The sequence below is a fragment of the Pezoporus occidentalis genome, unplaced genomic scaffold, assembly GCF_034315485.1.
Source record: "Pezoporus occidentalis ecotype Australia unplaced genomic scaffold, CSIRO_AGI_Poc_V1 ctg29, whole genome shotgun sequence".
NCBI lineage: Eukaryota > Metazoa > Chordata > Aves > Psittaciformes > Psittacidae > Pezoporus > Pezoporus occidentalis.
This window is the reverse complement of record NW_026914829.1, coordinates 6262432-6281442: the sequence shown is the minus strand read 5'-3', so window position 1 is coordinate 6281442 and position 19011 is coordinate 6262432. Positions and strand designations below refer to the sequence as shown.

At 42.1% G+C, this 19011-nt stretch overlaps 1 protein-coding gene across 2 annotated transcripts; it reads left to right on the top strand.

The window, feature by feature from the left end:
- The first annotated feature begins 5812 nt into the window (after nt 1-5812).
- CLN8 (CLN8 transmembrane ER and ERGIC protein) lies at nt 5813-9088 on the top strand. Of its 2 annotated transcripts, none has more exons than XM_062626275.1 (3): nt 5813-5902; nt 7187-7825; nt 8224-9088. In XM_062626275.1, the coding sequence occupies exons 2-3, from the start codon at nt 7283-7285 to the stop codon at nt 8536-8538; spliced, it is 858 nt and encodes a 285-aa protein (XP_062482259.1). In that variant the 5' UTR covers nt 5813-5902; nt 7187-7282; the 3' UTR covers nt 8539-9088. The 2 variants fall into 2 exon arrangements, with proteins under 2 accessions (XP_062482259.1, XP_062482260.1); XM_062626276.1 differs by having other exon boundaries at nt 5824-5929.
- Nucleotides 9089-19011: the final 9923 nt, after the last annotated feature.

The following is a 19011-nucleotide window of genomic DNA, read 5'->3' as shown; positions in this document are numbered from 1 at the left end:
ATGGTAAGATTACATAAAACCTTATTTCTTTAAAATTTTGCCATCTCTTGACTGTGTGTTTTCCTTTAAATCTCCTTAAAATGCTCTAAAGGCTACTATAATGGTTTATATCCATAAGCTGTTAGGATTTATTTCAGTGGTGTTTTGATTAAGCCTGCAAGAAACAGGAAAGAGTAACTTGGAAGCAAATTCTCTGCATATTTTTCTTTCTTTTCTTCTCACCCTTAAAATATATTATTTCCCCTCTGTGGATATGACTCTTGTCAAAGTTTTACCCTTCATCTTAGACTGTGTGAACCTACAGTAGTATGCAAAAGTCTAGTGAAATAGTGCAAAGGCCAGTTTACATTTTACTGAAAGTGAAAATTCAGGAAGGATGGAATACAATGAAATGGAAAAAGCGTACACAAGGCATGTCCACAAACTGGTATAAATTAGTTCATTGGTCATGTGCTGGATGATGCCTTCTGTTTCATCACACCACACAGTTGCTATAATGAAGTAAATAGCAGACAATGATGAAAACTCTAGGCTCATTTAACACTGACAGACTTGTGGCAGACATTAAGTGCTTGGCTACTGTCCACTGCCTATAAAGCTAGCTTTGGGGAGAAATGAGGTATTATGAAGGTTTTTCAGCACCAGAAGCTTAGTTAAATTAAAAACTGTATTAAATATTGTAAGAGATTGGATAAGTGCTGTTTACTTACATTAATATGGGGTTGTGGAATTTTCTTAGGAGTATCTGAGGTAAACACTTAGCATCTTCTTATCCTAAATTTAAATAGGATACATAAAAAAGAATTTACATCATTTGCAAGTCTAGAATAACCTGACATAAAGGAAGCTCACTCTCAGCTGGTATTAAACATATCTTACATTTCTTCCAACTACCCTTAGCAATATGTGTTAACAAAAATTATTTTTCTTTCCATTTGTTTTCCATTTCTAATATTAATCGTTGCTTTATACTGTTGTCACTATTACACAGTATTGCAACTTGTAATATAGCTGAATGTCTCCACTTGGATGAAGCTGAATACAGGAAATTAGCTTGTCACCTTCCATCCTCTTCAGTGCTATGGACTGCTAATCCCAAAAAGTCATTTAAGCTGTTGAGAACCTCGTCAACATTATGGATTTTCTGTCATTTTACTGAAATTCACAAAATTAAACTTACTAGATTGCTGGCTGAGGCCACAGAAATGTTCCTGGGTTCTGCCCACCACTGCCAAACAGTAATTGTAAGGTCCTTAACTTCATCTCAGATAGTTTTCATGTGAGAGTTTTTGCTTGAAGCTGTCTGTGGATTCTACTGAATGTTCTGGTTTTGTCTGGGATAGCTAATTTTCTTCCCAGTAGCTGGTGCAGTGCTGTGGTTTGGCTTTAGTCTGAGAATGCTGATAATATACCAATGTTTTAGTTGTTGCTCAGTAATGCTTACCCTAACCAAGGACTTTTCAGTCTCTCCTGCTCTGCCAGTGAGAATGGGCATGGGAAGCCGGGAGGAAGCACAGACAGGACACCTGACCCAAACTAGCCAAAGGGATATTCCATGCCACAGCACGTCATGCCCGGTACATAAACAGGGGGAGTCACCCAGAAGGAAGCAATCATTGCTCAGGTAGGCTGCGTATTAGTCATCAGGTGATGAGCAATTATATTGTGCATTTCCTTTTAATTTTATATTCTCTCCCCTTGTTACATCCCTTATCATTAATATTATTATTATTACTAGGAGTAGTAGTATATTGTGCTTTAGTTATTAAACTGTTCTTATCTCAACCCATGGGATTTATGTTCTTTCCATTCTCTTTCCCATCCTGCCTGGGGAAGGGGAAAAGGGGCTGAGTGAGCAGCTGTGTGGTGCTGAGTTACTGGCTGGGTTTAAACCATGACACTGAAAGATGGTCTGAGTGGTAACCTGGGATCAAACCTTTGCTAGATGCACACTGGTATGCCAATCACTGGCTGCTTTAACTTGACAAACATCATTTTTGCCTGCTGGTAAAGTCCCTAGTTTCTATTTAGGCAAGACTACCTGGACCTAAATAAAGCTCAAAAATTACAAGCATACATTCCATAAGACAGACACAGGTTTTTCTTTTGATTCCTGAAGAGGCACTGGAGGCACCTGTGTGAAAAAAGAGAAAGAAGGACTAGAGATTCTGGGTAAACCGGAAACACCAGTTAGACTAACCTTCATGACTACAGCTGTGAAGCAAGAGCCTAACTACTAAAGCAGAATAACTTGTGCCAGTGAACATTGTTAAGACACGTAGATTGGTGAGGGAGGAATAAAAAAGTTCAACTGCAAACCCAAGCTTGTATCATCACCTCATGCTAGTTACCTGAAGCCAACCAGAAGCAACTGAGGTATTTATAACCAGGACTGGATACAGTTGGTATCACTTATTATTGCTACAAGGTAAAATAAGTGGTTATAGTGACACCAGTGATGCTGGACACTAGGAGATGAAAATCCTCAGGGAGGAGCATGAAGAAGCATTGACTGACCAGGGCTCTAATAGAGTTAGGAAGAAGACGAAAACTAAAAATTCATGATTAAACATATTTAAGCAGTGATTCAAGAGACATATTTATGGTACATGGAACTTAAAGAGAAGCGTGCAAAATGGAAAGAGACTAAGAAGGCTTTGCAGTGAGGTATGAATTTAAGGGGGCAAAGAAGAGGTGAAGCAGCAATATCTTATGTGTTGTAGATTAATTGCAGGACTAACAGGAGAGAGAAATTGAGATTTAGAGAAATTCTTGAGAGAAGTTATTTGACACGCAGTAGCGATCTTGAGAGTGTCTTGTATTAAACCAGAAATAAATCAGGATTAGAAGAAAAAGGGATTGGATATCTTTCCTTGAAAGGAAGTAAAAGAATGAGAAGGGAGGAAATACTGAAGGAATAATTGCCCAAAGGCTGTACTTGGTGAGGTTCAATTAAATAGTGGACAGGGAATGGCCAGACGTCACAGAATCAGCATGGGTATGACACACATCCTGAACTGTGTCTACACCCAAGAGAGCTTTTTTAGTGAGACTGGGAAATATGGCACTACTCAACAGTGGTTGTATGCCTCCAGCATTTTCATTATCTGTTCATAAAGTAAAGAGAAATAGGGGGTAATCTTGAGACGGACTGAGCAAAAAATCTCCAGTTCTCACACATTATTTTAATTATCTAGAAAGACTGGTAGAAACAGCCAGTTTCAAAGCTGCAGTTTTTCCCCACAGCTGGTAGATCAAAGTCTGGATGCTCATCAAACTGAATTTTTTTTTAATTTTGAGACTACCAAGTGCTTCAAGGCAACTATCATCACTCCCTTTCTGGAGCATAAGGAGTTAACTCATTTAAAACTGACCATAAGTAAAACAGAAAAAGAGTTTGCATACACCAGTGCTGATCTCTGAGTACTGAGGAAAGCAAACCAGCCTGGGTAGATTAATAGGTTATGCAGTATAAAGTCTTTCTGAATCCTTGGCACACATGAAAGCCTTGTAATACAGGTTTTCTGAAAGAAGTCAAGTATGCTTCCTACTAGCTGATAGGAAAAAATGCCTAAAACCAGCATGTTCAAAGTGCTCCTTGGAGTAACTGTAGTTTGCATGTAGGAATACTGCATAAGTACTTGTTGGACAAGAATCAGGAGAGCTTTGAGGGTAGGTGTAAAACATTAACAAAGTGAGATTACACATTTGGTATTGCCACAAAGTTTCTTGAGGCAGGCATGTAGTAAGCCTCCCACAGACTTGAAGCAAAGCTCTCACAAGTAGTAGTAAACTCCCATAGACTTGAATGCAGACTGCAGATTAATAAGTGGTAAGCAATCAAATTTCAGTTTAAAAAAAATAATTCAAGAAGCATGTCACTGAAAATATAGGATTACATGACAGGTCAGCACAAGTTGTTCATATATGCATGGATCTGTGTCTGCAAATGTGCAAGCTTTCTAAAGCTTTGGGAATAGGGGGCTAAAACCTTTTGAGAAGTTTAAGTAACAGCAGATTTTTCATCTATTGGGAAGATTACCAGCTCAGTGATCTCTCAGGCCCTACAGCCCTTTTGCCCCTTCAGGGTTAGTAAATGAATCTGACCATATCCAAAAGCTTCACACGAATCCACTCTCCTTTCGTGCAAAGACAAATCCTTCTATGAGGATTTGGCCAGCTTGCTAGTGCACATCATTAGGATCTCTGCCACTTGATCATGAGTGCGGTCTCTGCCTTAAATAAGTATTTTGGCTGAAATTTCTTTTCCCTGTATTTGCTGCTGAGCCTGGGCCTGCTGTGCTCGACAGAGAAGAGGTTTCTGGTAGTGCAGTGGGAGGTGTGCTCTGCCTACGATTCACAGCGGTGACACACAGGTGTGTGGGCACAGCTTCAGCCAAACCCTGGTGTCCCTTAGGGCTGTCTGCAGAGGAGCTAGGAGGAAAGGTGTAATGCCCCACATCCAGCACAGTAAAGGGAGACATGAGCAGTAGACTTTCTTTCCAGGCTTTTCCCATACACTGCTGAGGCTGGCTGCCCATATCTAAACTACTGAGGTGGCATACGAACAGATGTCAGTTTTCACAGAGATCAGAAGGGTCCATCAGGGACAGGGTATCACATTAGCAATCACAAGCAAATGCACAAATGCCTCCTGCCCAGTTATCCTGCTACTGTGGCTGGACCCAGCTTTCCACAGGGAATGGTGAGATTTCCCTCTCCCTACCTAGAAACCGAGCACATGTCAGACTTCCAGGACTGGAGCACCTGTTGTATGAAGACAGGCTGAGAGAGCTGGGGTTGTTCAGTCTGGGGGAAGATCATTATAGCACCCTTCTCTTCCAGTACCTAAAGAGACCTAATAAAATCTTAAGGACTTCATGCAAGGGCATGGAGGGATAGGACAAGGGATAATGGCTTTAAACCGAAAGAGGGTGGGTTTACATTAATATAAGGAAGAAGTTCTTTACTGTGAGGGTGGTGAGGCACTGGCACAGGATGCCCAGAGAAGCTGTGGCTGCCCCATCCCTGGCACTGTTCAAGGCCAGGTTGGATGGAGCTTGGGGCAACCTGGTTTAGTGGAAGGTGTCCCTGCCATGGCAGGTCAGGTGAAACTGGATGATCTTTAAGGTCCTTTCCACTCCAAACCGTTCTGGGATTCTATGACTGATTTCCCAGCTCTGGTCTCTCACCACAGGCAGACCCAGCTCAGGATTTTGATTGTTCTAGACAATCCTCTGTGCAAAAAAAAAAAAAAAAAAAAAGCTGTGGCTTGTTTTTTTTTTTGGTGATGGTGGTGGTGGTTTTGGTCGCTGTTTTGGTGGAAGCACCAGGTCTGTAGTGGAACTGAGCCTTTCCCTGGCAAAAATCCCAGTCACTGCAATCACTCATGTTGAAGCCAAACTGCATTGTGGGTGCGGGGCTGAAGCACGGCTGAGGTTCAGGAACCTCGCTGGTGAAGCTCACAAGACTCAGCGAGGCTGAGTCATTGGGCTGACAGCACCAATTTTCACAAGTATGGACAGAATCATGTAGCAGAACTCTGACATCATTTAATAATTTGCTGTCTTAAATGAAACTGGATAATTACACATAAAGGCACTGGCAATGGCATCGCTGCTACTTTTTATTACTATTGTTGATCAGGTATCTGTTAATTATTATTAACCTGGTGGTGGTGGTGGTGAGCCTGCTGTTTGGTGAAGAATGGCGCATGCGCAGAAGAGCGTCTGGCGGCTGCGCTGTGGAGGGTGGTTGTGGGAAGTGCTGCTGGTCGGGTCTGGCCGGGCGCTCCGGGGAGACGGTGGGGGCGGCTTTGCCGCTCGGGGCAGTCCCGGAGCCGGGAGCGGCCGGCCCCCATCTCGGGCAGCGCTGTGGATGAGGAACTGCGGGTGTGAGCGAGGTCTGTGCGCCTGGGCCGGCACCCCAGGTCTGCGTGAGGGGCTCGGCGGCGTCGGGGCGGGTGGGGACGGGGTTGTTGTGCCGGTGTTTGCGTGGGAACGCAGGTGCTGCCCGCGCCGTGCTGCAGCTGGGCTTGGTCCGGTGGATCGCGCTGTTCAGGGCCTGCTCCTGCCATGGGACTGGCGTGTTTTACCCTGTTTTTCCTCCGGAGACTGGGGGAGGAGGGTGCTACTGGGACTCCACCTTCGAGTCGGTCTAGTCCGGTGTGAGGCTCTGGGGCAGGAGTGGGGTCCTCAGGCAGAAGCTGCCAGCCAACTCCCCTGTCTTGGAGAAAGGCATTTGCGAGTACAGGTCCTTACGGGGTGTGGGTTGATGGTGGCGTTTGCTGCATGGTGAACCAAGGCTGGGGCATCTCACCAGGGGATCTGAACTCGGTGGTCGCTGTGGCTTTTTCATCTAGCGCCTACCAAACTCCCAAACGCGTTGCAGTTTGGAGCGTTTACAGACTTGAGTGGGTCTGTTACCTGGCTTTTCCCTCCCCACAAATCCTTGTTTTTTGAACTACAGTGTATTCAGGAAGTTTCAGGTAACTTGATGCACTTACTGCTGGGCTGTTCAGTTAATGACACGAATGTTGTTAATAATACACATTAATGTTGCTTGTCTGCATTCCATACTCTTGCATTTTTGCAATATGTTTTCTGTTGGAAAGTGGTTTAATGTTCAGAGACTGATTGCAAAGTCTTGGTTTGAGATAGGATCCTGAAAGCCCTTTTCTATGTACATGGTCCTGCTCACTGAATTAAGTTTTTAGTTTTATATCCTAGGTCTGTATCTGAATTGCACCCAAAGCCATAGGAAGTGGTGGAAAGTCAGTGAGATAAAAGCAGAGGAGTAGGAGAATAATAGCATAGGTGAATAACTGCTTGTTGCTGTTGAAGTAAAAGTTCCGTAAGTAAGAAAACAGGGCTTACTTCTTTGTATTTACTTCTTTGTATTTTCCTCTTTCTTGCCTTCCTAATTTGCCCTCCTCAGCTTTTGTTTCAGAGCACTACTTTGTGCTAATACAGATTTTGCAGGCCAATTGTTAAATGCGTTGTTAAACACACTTAAGTTTGTCGTTTGTTTTTTTTTTTTTGTCTGTCTGCCTGTCTTTGGGATGAATGTGCCTAATGCAACAGGACTAAAGTTGTAACTGCAGGGGAAGTGAGTTCTCTATGGTTTAGAACCTATGTATATGGATGACTTAGAAATTCACTTTTTTTTTTTTTCCTCCTTGCTCCAGATGGAAGAGTTCATGGTTTCTGATTTGCATAATAGCAGGGGCTGAATAGCCATAAAGGAGACTATAGTGCGGGTGAGAAGTGTCAAAGAAGAAGAAATGAATCCTACAAATGCTGATCCAGTGTTTGGGACCACTTTTGAATGGGACTATCTCTTATGGGAAGTTCGCTTGACATTTTTAGCTGCTGGCTTTTTAATCTATTTGGGAGTATTCCTTCTGTCTCACTGGTTGTCTTCATGGATAAGTACCACTTATCATGCCTTGTATGCAAAGGAGAAGGTGTTTTGGAATATGGCAGTCACACGTGGTGTGTTCGGACTTCAGAGTTGTGTTGCTGGGCTATGGGCTTTGCTCGTAGATCCTGTTTTTCATGCTGACAAAGTGTATTCACAGCAAAATTGGAGTTGGTTTAACTGTTTAATAGCTGCTGGATTTTTCTTGCTTGAAAATGTAGCTGTTCACGTGTCCAATGTTATTTTTAGAACATTTGATGCGTTCTTGGTAGCTCATCACTTGCTAGCTTTTGGTGGCTTGGCTGGTCTAGTGATTAATGTGAAATCTGGACATTATCTGCCTTTGATGGGAATGTTGCTGGAGATGAGTACTCCCTCAACATGCATTTCCTGGATGCTTTTGAAGGTAAGACCATGGTAATTTTGTTTGTAACAGTTTTCATATATCTCACTTTTCACAGGTAATCTGTGCAGTTCGTTTAGGTAGCTTTTAAGTAAAACTGCATTCATATAATTGGGACCCATGTTACTGTGATACCTTCTTTTTGTCATCATGATATTTCTGTAGTCCTTCATACAGGTTTTTGTGCGATAACGTGTGCATGTGGATAGTGAGATGGTATAGATCTGTTCTGAGTTTGGGGTGTGGTATGCGTGTGGAATATCATAGCTGTACATGGAAAAAATGCCTGAGAGTGTGTGTTCATGAAAGCTGGGTATTTGCATTAGTTCTAGAGATTCCTCAGTTCACTATGTTGAAGTAACAATCTCACTTCTGCATACTTTCTGTTCTTGTTTTTCTAGGCTGGCTGTGCTAACACCTTTTTCTGGAAAGCAAACCAGTGGGTGATGATCCACCTGTTTCACTGCCGCATGATTCTTACTTACCACATGTGGTGGGTGTGTATTTTCAATTGGAATTCTGTGGTAGAAAATCTGGGACTTCTTCATTTTACTGTTCTATTCTCGGGATTATTTGCCGTTACACTAGTACTTAACCCATACTGGACGTACAAAAAAACTCAGCAACTTCTGAACCCAACTGACTGGAATTTTGAAAATAAAGCAGTGGAAAACGGAAAATTAAATGGTGAAACACATCAAAAGAAGAGGATGTGACACTGAAATAGCTGTTTCCTTATAGGGTGGCAAACGAATACAATGCAGAATAATTCTTTGCCTGTGAAATAGAAGCTGTTGCATGAAGCTCATTAACATAGTGCTTCTTTGCTGGTCGGATTCTGTGTGCACCAGAAGTATTTTAATGGATTTTTGCTGTTTTGTATGTGCATACACACAAGATAGTCAACCTCTTAAGATATACACCAAAATTTTGTCAGGTTGGACAATATTTCATGATCTAGTAGTGATGTGCTCTCTAATGGCATCCTTTGTCCTAATGCTTCCAAGAGGCTTTACAGTTAATTTGGCTATTAAGCTCAGCTTGAATCAAGTTCAGCTTGAATCCTAGTTCATACATGTCAGAGATACTGTTACTGGAAGTTACATTGTTTATTAAGATCAATTATGATGTGAGTTAGGTATGCATGGGTACCTAGTTCCTGTGTGCCATTTAGTCATTCCAAGTGACTGAATTGGTCAGTGGTAGAATGCAGTCACAGCTGGGGTGTGGGGTTTGTTTTTTTTTTCTGTTTTTCGTTTTGGGTTCTTTTTTCCTTATTTTAAGCGCACTTGAGGAAAAGGAAGATAATTGAGTGTTCGCTGTCAAAGTGAGTTTCCAGGTTGCCCTTAGTATGGGAGGAGTTCATATCCACCACGAAGATGCATGTGGGGATGCAGGCATTTATTATGCTGGTGGTCTAGCCAGGCGATCATAGTGGTCACTTCTGGACTTGAAGTCCATAAAATACAAAAGACAGCAACAGAATGTTTGGCTCCCTTTCTGTGCTTGAAAAGATTGCTGGTTGATTAGTAAAATTATTTTCTTTGTAGGTCCCACGTGAGGGGTCATGTAATTAGTTCTATTAGTACTTCTGTCGTGGTTCCTCTTATTTTTTGAAGTTTTCTTAGTTACAGAGGGTTTTAGAACCTGGGGAGGCTCCTCTGTGGGGGAAAGCCTGTATTGCCTCCTTTAAGAGTTCAGTTGTTCTTCTACTGGTTTATTTTACTTCAAAGACCATACAAAGTGACACTAACAGTCCTTTGCACTTTATCTGCTACGTCACTAAAGCTTTCCTTGACCTAAGGAATAGGGTCCCTTTTCAGATATATGGACTTGGCAAATTGTGGTGAGTGTTCTCCCACTCATAGCATTTCTCTGATGGTTCCAGGGTGAAGTGTTGGACCTCAGGTGAAGGTCTAATGATCACGGCAGAAGACAGTGACGCCTAGTGGTAGGAGAATGACAAGGCTTTTAAGTAGCTTTGTGCCCTGAGCTAGGGAGATAAAAAGCCTGTCGTTTGAAACTTTGTTTTATAATGTGGTGTGACTGCTACACAGATTTATTTTCCAAAGCAATAAGACTGGGCAAGCCCGAGCTATGAAGAATTTTAGGTCAAGGCATATGTTAGAGGCTTTATGTGCTGCTCTGTAGTGGAGCACATTTTAAACATGTGAGGGAAGCGCTGTTTAGTGTAAACAGTACCATGTTGTTAATTTTTGGTGGAAATGTTCTTGATTTGATTCTGAGTGAAGGGAGGAAACTAGTGGTCAGGTTGCTGTGTTCCCTAATTTAGTTCGTGTAAACACAGAGTTAAAGAGCTGCTCTATGAGGGAGAGGAAACTTCTCACTATTAAGTCACAAATATAAGGCTAGATGTTGTTGATGAAGTGGTGAATGTCTGAAACTGACCATTCAGAACCAGGGTAGTAATTTTGCACAGCAACCCTGTCTGTTGTTCTGTTGATACTCAATAAAGAAATCTATATTTTGTCTACCTTCTTCTAAGCAGGCCAGAAGAGGAAGTGGGGTTGAGGGGAGCAAGTGGCTTTGTGGCACTTAGTTGCTGGCAGGGGTTAAACCACAACACAGTGTTTTGGCACTATAGCCTATATGAATGCCATTCTACAGAGAAAAGGGTTCTCTAAAGCTTAGAACTATGTGCTTCTCCTGAGGAGCTGTGTGTGGGAGAGTAATGTTGAAGGTGCCTTAGAAGAAGGCAGGGGATGGATTCCTTGGGAACAACCCAAATATGTGATCCAAATACATACCTTGCAGAATCCAGACATCTCTTACAGGAGTTCCAGAGGAGAAGGCAGGGGTTAAGTCATCAGGTATCAAAATGCTGGTGTACTCTGTGCAGCTTAAAACTGGAAGGTTTGGATTCAGTAAAATTAGGTGTTGTGGTTTAAGCTGAACCCAGGACACTACGTAACAATTATGAAAAATTCAGCTATGGAATTCTGAAGAATCCTAGCAGAAAATGAATGCATTAAAAGAAAAGTAGATTTTGGCCAAGTATGTGATTCTTATAGTGGCTGGCTGAAGGAGGTAAAGTTTCTATGTGCTAAGATAAGAGAATATGAAGGGTTGGGGCTAGTAGTGAATTTGGGAATGAAAATTGAAATTCAGTGTGATCCAAGTGGCACCAGGCTTCTAAAGTTTGGTACTTTGTTTTATCAATTTGTGTAGTGTTAATGTGGATTTTAAATATCTCATTAAAAGTGTTTTTTATTACTACAGTAAGGAAGTTTGGTTAGTGTGCATCTTAGCAAGATTTGTTTTCATGCAAAGACTGTTATGGCATATCTCAAATCTTTTTCATGTCTCAACTATGTAATTGTTGACCCCAGATCACCTGTTAACTTAAACATTGCTAGATCTACTAGAAAAAGGGAGCTATGCAATAAAGCAAATAACAGCACTCATTTCTGTTGGTTTGAGTGCACCTTTACAGTCCACTTAAAAATACAACAGGACATAAAATACAGCCAACCTTAATTGTTCAACTTGATGGCCTGGAGTTGGAGTTACCAGTTCTGTTACACAGGGACTTTTATTATACTTGAGTGTTTTCTTTCCTGCCTTTTGTTGCTCCCTTTAAGGGGATTTTCTGGTTTGTGATTGTGGCTGATTGTCTCATTGCTCTGAAACAAGACTCAAAAAAGTTCTCTAACTGGGGGAGTTGGTGTCTAATTACCTGTATAAATAAGTGCTGCTTTTCAGCCCGAAAGTAGACTAGCCATAGTTTGTTTATAAATTTTGTTAATGTGAAACTAACCCCAGTCCTGTTCGACCTCTCTTGTAATGCCTCATCTACAATCTGATGTTGAAATATTCACACTTGGCTTCGGTAGTGGCTGCATCAGGTCACAAGGTGTGCTGCTGCCATGACTTATTCAGGGAGTCCTGTTTGTGTCACCTTTCTGACTGAAGCTTTTTAAAAAGCAAAACCAAACCCACAACAAAGAATAAACTGTGATGGGGGTGTTTGGCATTTTTTTGTTGTTTTTTTTTTGGGGGGGGGGGGAGTTGTTGGGGGGGGCTGATATTTTTGTTTGTATTTAAGAAAAATGCCTGATCTAAGACACCCTGGCCAGACATCTTATTTTTACCATCTTCACACAGCATTCCTAAATCACAGTTTGCATGTGCTTCCATTTGTGTCCTGTCTTAGTTTTTTTCCAAAACCTGTCATCCTTTCCCTTCCACCAATCTTTCAGTAATATTTACTGTCACTTGTAGTACAGTTCATGATCTTGAAGCAGGCACATTGCTACAGTGATATCTCTGTCTGATAGTTTTCAGCATGTACTATTGTGCCCTTCCTCCACTAAGTGCAGTGTCCAAGTCTTTCAGGTTTTCTTGCTTTTTCCTGGTAACACTGATAAAGTATTGCTGTTACATACAGTAATAAGACACCTTTCTTAACCTCAGGGAGACTCCCACTCAAAGTGAATTTAGAAGTATTAAGCAAATTCAAGTTTGCTCTTATATAATAAAAGTTTGTTGAATGGTACAGCATCTTTACACTGTGTACATAAGTAAAAGTATTTTATTGAATAATTGTCTCCTGAGTTTCATTTACTCATGACAATGTCTATTTTTTGCTTGCTATTTGTTACTTTAACAGTTTTTGCAGTGCACACACTAAAACAATGACTTGTTTTGAAGTACTCATTAAACTCGACAAAGGCAGTATCATATCCATGTAAATAGCTATGAAACTTTGTAAACTTCAATATTTAACATATTTAACATACAATATTTAACATACAGGAACTTGTTTAGTTACATGACTAGAAGCTGTGACATATGTAAGTATGTATTAAAAATGGTTTAAAAGAATCACTTGGAAATGATCTTTATGACTTGTTTCTTTGAAGTGTGGGTTCCATTTTTTTGTTAGGCTCTAACTGTGAAGACACTTCATTTGGTACCACATGACACTGCATGTTTTAGTATGGGCCACCTTAAATTAAAAACAACAAAACCCACAAAGCAACAAAACAAAAACCCCAAACTTGTTTCATTGCTAAATAAAAAAATACAGTTTAAAACATTAAATATATATATTGTATGGTGCTTTGAAGGAATTAATTCCTGATGGTTTTTAGTATTAATGAGTTAAAGAAAAAAAAGCATTGATACTGGCATTTTTAATTATTATTCTGAGAATGCATTGTGTAAGCAACTGGCTGGAATGATTTTGCTAGTTGCTCCTGTAGTGAAGCCCCAAGATTAACTTATGTTCATGTGTAAAGCTCCACTGTGGAATGTGTGTGGGTACAGACTGGGATGAGAAGAAGAATGCATGCTAGTATTTGTATGAATAAAGTCCTTTTTTTTTTTTTGTAAATAATCTGTAAAAGGAATTTAAATGTTACTGATGTTTTGCTAGTCAGATGTTTTCAGTTAACAGGTAAGTATATTTTACTAAATAGCTCTTGTTGTATTCCCAGAAAAGCACACTTACACAGGCAAGGTTATTCAGCAATTACACTTTTTCAGTCTTGTGTCATGGCACAAAAAGTAACTGATGGTCATTAAAGTAAATGATTCCTGTTTCTGTAGGTGTCATCATCCAGATGGCTTTCCAGTGTTGGAAGAGTCATTACATGCTTGGGATCTGATTGATGAATTAGCATGTGCTGCTAGCAGTGGTGTCACAGAGTGAAACCAAGTGTTCGTGCAGCACATAGAGCCTTCCTCTTTCCCTTGAGTAAAACCATGCTGAGTGAGGTAGATTGAAAAAGATAGTGATGCAGCGAATGTGTAAGGACATAATGGTATTCAAGGATGCAGAAGACAGTCCTCTCTTGAAAAGAGAAGGACCTGCTCACATGTCCACAAAGAAAGCAAGGAAATGGGTTGTGCTCTGTGCATGTGCATGTTCTGATGAGTCAGCTGAGGTCACTTCTGAGTCCTTAAGGACATGACCTGAGCAGAGAGAGTGGAAATTTAATACTAGCTTTATGAAATATAGGATGCAGTACTTTGAAATATTTATTCCTCATGATTCTAGCTGCCTTTGCTCCTTTGAAGGCTTAGTTCATAGTAGAGGTCTGTATAAGCCCTCTGACACTGTTTTCACCAGTATGTTCTCTGACATTTTACTGTCAAGACTAGAGTGAGGACGTGCCTTGTCTTAGTACCAATAATTGATTGTGGCAGCTCCAGGTACTCACTCAGACTGACTTTTATATTGCTATATAGATGTGCAATTTCCTTCTCCTGCGTTACTGCTTCTGCTGCCAAAACCAGTTTACCATGTGGGCACTGCATTTTGTCACCAAAGCTGTGCTCACTGAAGTTTAAGCATGGGGCTTGCACTGAGCTGGGGGGAAATATACCTGAGGAAGTGCTAATTTTGTTGGGGGACTTTTGTTGACTTTCCTACATTTCTGTGCCATGAAGTTCTGCTGTCAGGATTGGACAGTAAGAGTAAATCAAGGTGACTACTACACTATCTTGAAAAACAAAGCCATGCAACCAAACTACACAAGTACAGAGAAGCAGCTTGCATAGAGTACACGTGGAGCATCTGACACCAGCTTGATCATCTTGTCTTGTCGGTCATGTTTACAGGAAGAAAGCAGCAGTAGCCTTACTTAGGAGTCATAGGATATAAATATGAAGAAAATTAGGATGCTTTGGGATGAGGTAGCTGAGACTATTACATTGTACAGTGCTGAGCAGGTTGCAGTTAGACATTATAAACGTAGACTGTGAGATGCTTTAATGCTTTTTTTTGTCAGTAGCATACTGCTTTAAGAATCTTTGTGACACTGGTTAAGGAAAAATTTGAGGATTGTTTTTAGGACATCAAAGTTCCCAAGCAGTATATTGCCCAAGACTGAAGGAGCCAACAGTGTGTTCTAATTTATAATAATTTATTCTTGTATTATCATTGCCTTTTTATCTTACACAATTATATTTTAGCCGTGGAGTCTCTTTTGCGTATTCATGAATCTGCTCATTTATTTTCCTTATTTTCCTTTTATTTTCCTTTTTTATTATTGTTTTCTTTTTACTATCCTAATACTTTTTATTTGCCGCTTTTCCTACTTGAATTCCTTTTCCTTAAATATTGGTGGCTTAGAGTCATACACAGTACTTCATATGAAGTCTTCTCAGAACCTTGCTTGTACTTCTTTTCTGCCACTGGAAATAGCTCTGTCTCAGCCAAAGGCTGCATTTGTCTTTCACGGTTGCGTGACCTTAACGCTTCATGGTCCAATCGCAGGGTATGGTTGAGCCCCCCACTTGAGGTGGTGGTACCTTGGGGAAGCATATGTAGAAAGAGCAAAACCATGATGCAGGCAAAACGAGTAAGGAAAAAAGTGAAAGAACCAACTCTGCAGGCACTGTGGTGAAAGGAGGAAGAAGGGTAGGCAGTGCTCCAGGAGCCAGAGCAGATTCCCCTGCGGTCTCTGGAGGAGCCCAGGGAGGAACAGGTTTATCCTGAAGGACTGCAGCCTGTGGGAAGGACCCACGTTGGAGCAGGGAAGGAATGTGGGGAGGAAGGAGCCCAGGGAGGAGCTGTTGTGGACTAACCACAGCACCGGTTCCCCATCCCACTGTATCTCTTGGGGTGGGAGAGATAAAGGAGCTGGGAATGAAGGAGTCAAGTTGAGCCCGGGAGAAGTGTGTGTGTGAGGTGTTTTTACTCTTGTCTTTGTTTCTCACCATACTACTCTAATTTTAATTGGCAATAAATGCAGTTTCCCCAACTTGGGTCTGTTTGGCCCATGACAGTAGTTACTAAGTGATCTCCCTGTCTTCATTTTGACCCATGAGCTTTCCATCTTATTTTCTCCCCCTGTCCTGTTAAGGGGAGTGAGCAAGAGAGTGGCTGGGTAGGAGTCCAGCTGCTGACCAAGGTCAACCCACCACAAGAGGTTGTGGCATCAGCTGTACTATTGCTCGTGCACCACCCGTGACAACGAGGAGCTGATGTGACACAAGGACTCTGGTGCTGAGGAATATTGAAATTTAGGAAAATTTGTTCCTAGTCTGCCTGAATTGGCAGTCTGAGAATTTGACTTGCGAAGTCTCCTCGTAAGCAGAGACCTTTTAAAGGCGTTTGTGAAAGAAGTTGTGCAGGTAAAACATCACAGTATTATAAAACTCAGTTGTCAGGTTAACCTGTACTGGTATGCTCAGAATTTACAAACTCTCCCAGTAGGGGTGCTGGTTCTTCAGGGAGACCTGGACAACAGACCAGCAGTGAGCACCTGATTAGAATGTAAGTGAGCAATGCTTTTATAAAACCAAATGTTATTTTGATGTACTAGTCTGAATTTAAGAAAGCTGTGTGGTTTGTTTTTAAAAATATTTGTGAACATAGGTGTATATATATATAAATTTATATATAAATTTAAAAAAGTATTGACACTCAGCCTTGTTTGGTAAGGGCAGTAGAGGGGATCTGTAACTTTACAAGGCTCCAGCATGAGCTCAAGTTAAGCAAGGCTTTGTGAAGTCCTGGCTTTCAGTGGTTTCTGAAGGATTATGGTAAGCAGATGACGTACTGTTTTGTGGTGGGGGATAGTTGAGAACAGGAGAAGTAAGTTTTTTTTATTTCTAGTGGATGAATGAAAACTCCCTAAGAGAAAATGCTGATTGTAAGGAGAAGGAAGAAATCAAGAAAATCAGGCTGCACTGGAGAACCTGGCAACCTACATTTTAGTTGCTTGCTTCAGATTTCATGCAACATTTTGGAAAGCAAGCCATAGGAATGGTTCTTAGGCATCATAAATTTCAGTTTACATTCAATCACCCCAGTCTCCACGGAGGTAGAAAAAAGGACTGTCTTTTTCACAGCAGTGTGTCACATGGGGCCAGGACACTGCTCAGTGTTTGTGGTGTCCTTAAGATGCCCAGAATGCATGCTGGAGTAGTTACAGGATCTGTGGCAGCTTGGAGAAGAAAGGTAGCTTTGCTGAAGCTGGAATGGGTTGCGCAGGGAAGCAGGCACTAGAACAGGTTACCCAGGAAAGTTGTTGCTTTCCCTTGCCTGGAAGTGTTCAAGGCTAGGTTGGACGGGGCTTGGAGCAACCTGGTCTAATGGTAGTTATCCCTGCCCATGGCGGGGGGGAGGGTGGAACTAGGTGATCTTCAAGGTCCCATCCAACCCCAACAATTCCATGATTCTGTGAAGCCCCAGTAAGCACCGATGACAGGAAGTAAATTCTGGCAAGGTCTTGTACATGTATCACCAGTAAAACAAATTTTAACATCATCTTCCTAGGAGTTGGTTATGAAAAGCATCATGTTAACCCTGGAGAGAGCCGTTATCTGAACTCTGGCTATCGACACATAATTATGAGTGGATAAATAATGAATTTCTGATTGCAATGATTAAGGTATTAATTATGACTGCTGTTAGATGTTGCCTTAAAAAAACTGCAGGAAGAGTGCAAGTTATTTTGGAAGTTAGTTTTGCTTTTTTATGAGTTGATCTGCTGTTGTTGGATTTGCCCAACAAGGTTTCCGCAGGAACCTTCTATCAGAATTACAGGGTATTTATGTATGATGACCAGAATCAAAGAAGTTGTTGTCAAAGATCAAAAGGATTCAGGGAAGAAATAAAGGAAGAATCTGAAGTTTCTCTAGCAGTGAAAGATAATTATGAATGAGAAAACCAAATGCACATGGATAATGAATTGGCTGCCAAAAGGAGAAGGATATCGCTAGTAAATTTTTAATCATGGAATTGAGTTAGTTGCACTTAGTCTAGATACGTACCTGTTCTTTATCATGGCCTTTAATGATAAGCAGTCATGAAACAGTTTGCCCAAGACTGATTCCCAGCCATTTCAGCTCCTGAAATGATACCTGCAGGAGTGTGAAGTGCAACATGTTAAACAAAATTACACAAACAGCAGGATGAAGTGGTCTCTTTGCCAGAAACTGAACTGAATGCCATAGTGGTATTCCTGGCCTCCACCTTTACATATGACCCAATTTTCCCTTCTCTTTCTTTTGTAGAGCCTATAGAGCTATGTGAGAATTATGTTAAGTTCCCACTATGATGAACTACATTAAAAAGAAGTAACTTTGTCAAAATGAAAGCATTTTGGAAAGTAATACTTTTTAATATTTAATTTGTAATTCAGGTTGTATAAACCCACATGAAGATATGGGCTACTTAACATACATTCATATTCACAAACTGTAGAATGAAAAATGCAGGAAAAAGGTGGATTAATCAAGCATCATTTGAAACGCCACCATTTCCATATCATGTAGTGATAATGAATTTAGTATACCTGGGCATGTTTCACGACTGCTGCAGCAAAAGGAGCATGACCAGCAGGTTGTGGGAGGTGATTCTTCCCCTCTGCTCTGGTTTTATGAGACCCCACCTGCAGAGCTGTGTTCAGTATAAGGACGTGGACCTGTTGGAATGAGTCCAGAGGAGGGCCATGAAGATGCTCTGAGGGCTGGAGCACCTCTCTCTATGTAGACAGACTGAGAGAGCTGGGGTTGTTCAGGCTGGGGAGATGTTAAAGCAGTGCCTAAAGGGGGATTACAGGCAAGCTGGGGAGGGGCTTTTTACAAGGACATTGAGTGGTAGCACACGGGGGAATGAATTTAGGTTAGGTATTGGGAAGAAATTTCCCGTGAGACTGGTGAGGCACTGGCACAGGTTGCCCTGAGAAGCTGTGGCTGCCCCATCCCTGGCAGTGTTTCCGGTCAGGTTGGATGCAGCTTTGAGCAGCCCGGTCTAGTGGAAGGGGGTTGGAACAGGATGCTCTTTAAGGTTCCTTCACCCCAAACCATTCTATGATTCTATGAAGATTAGCGACTTTCACATGGAACATGAGATACAGTTCCATGACCGGTGCCGTGGTGCATCCTCGCACGCTGGGTTTGTCTCGCGTGTCACCGTTCTTCTCCCCTCCCTCCCACGGGGCTGCCTCCGGCCGCAGGTGCCCGTGGGGGCCGGGCCCGGAGGCGTCGGCATCACGTGCGGATGCAGGAATGCGGCGGGGGTCCGGAGGGAGCGGGCGGTGTGCGTGGAGGCGGTGACCGCCCGCCCCGCCGCGACCGGCGGGCTGCTGCGCCAACCGGGAGGCGGCGGCGTCCCCCGCTGACCCAATGGCGGCGGCGGCTGCCCGGGGAGGCGGTAACAACAACGGCGGCGGCGGCGGGCGGGTCTTCGCTGGGACTCAGCAGCTGCTCTC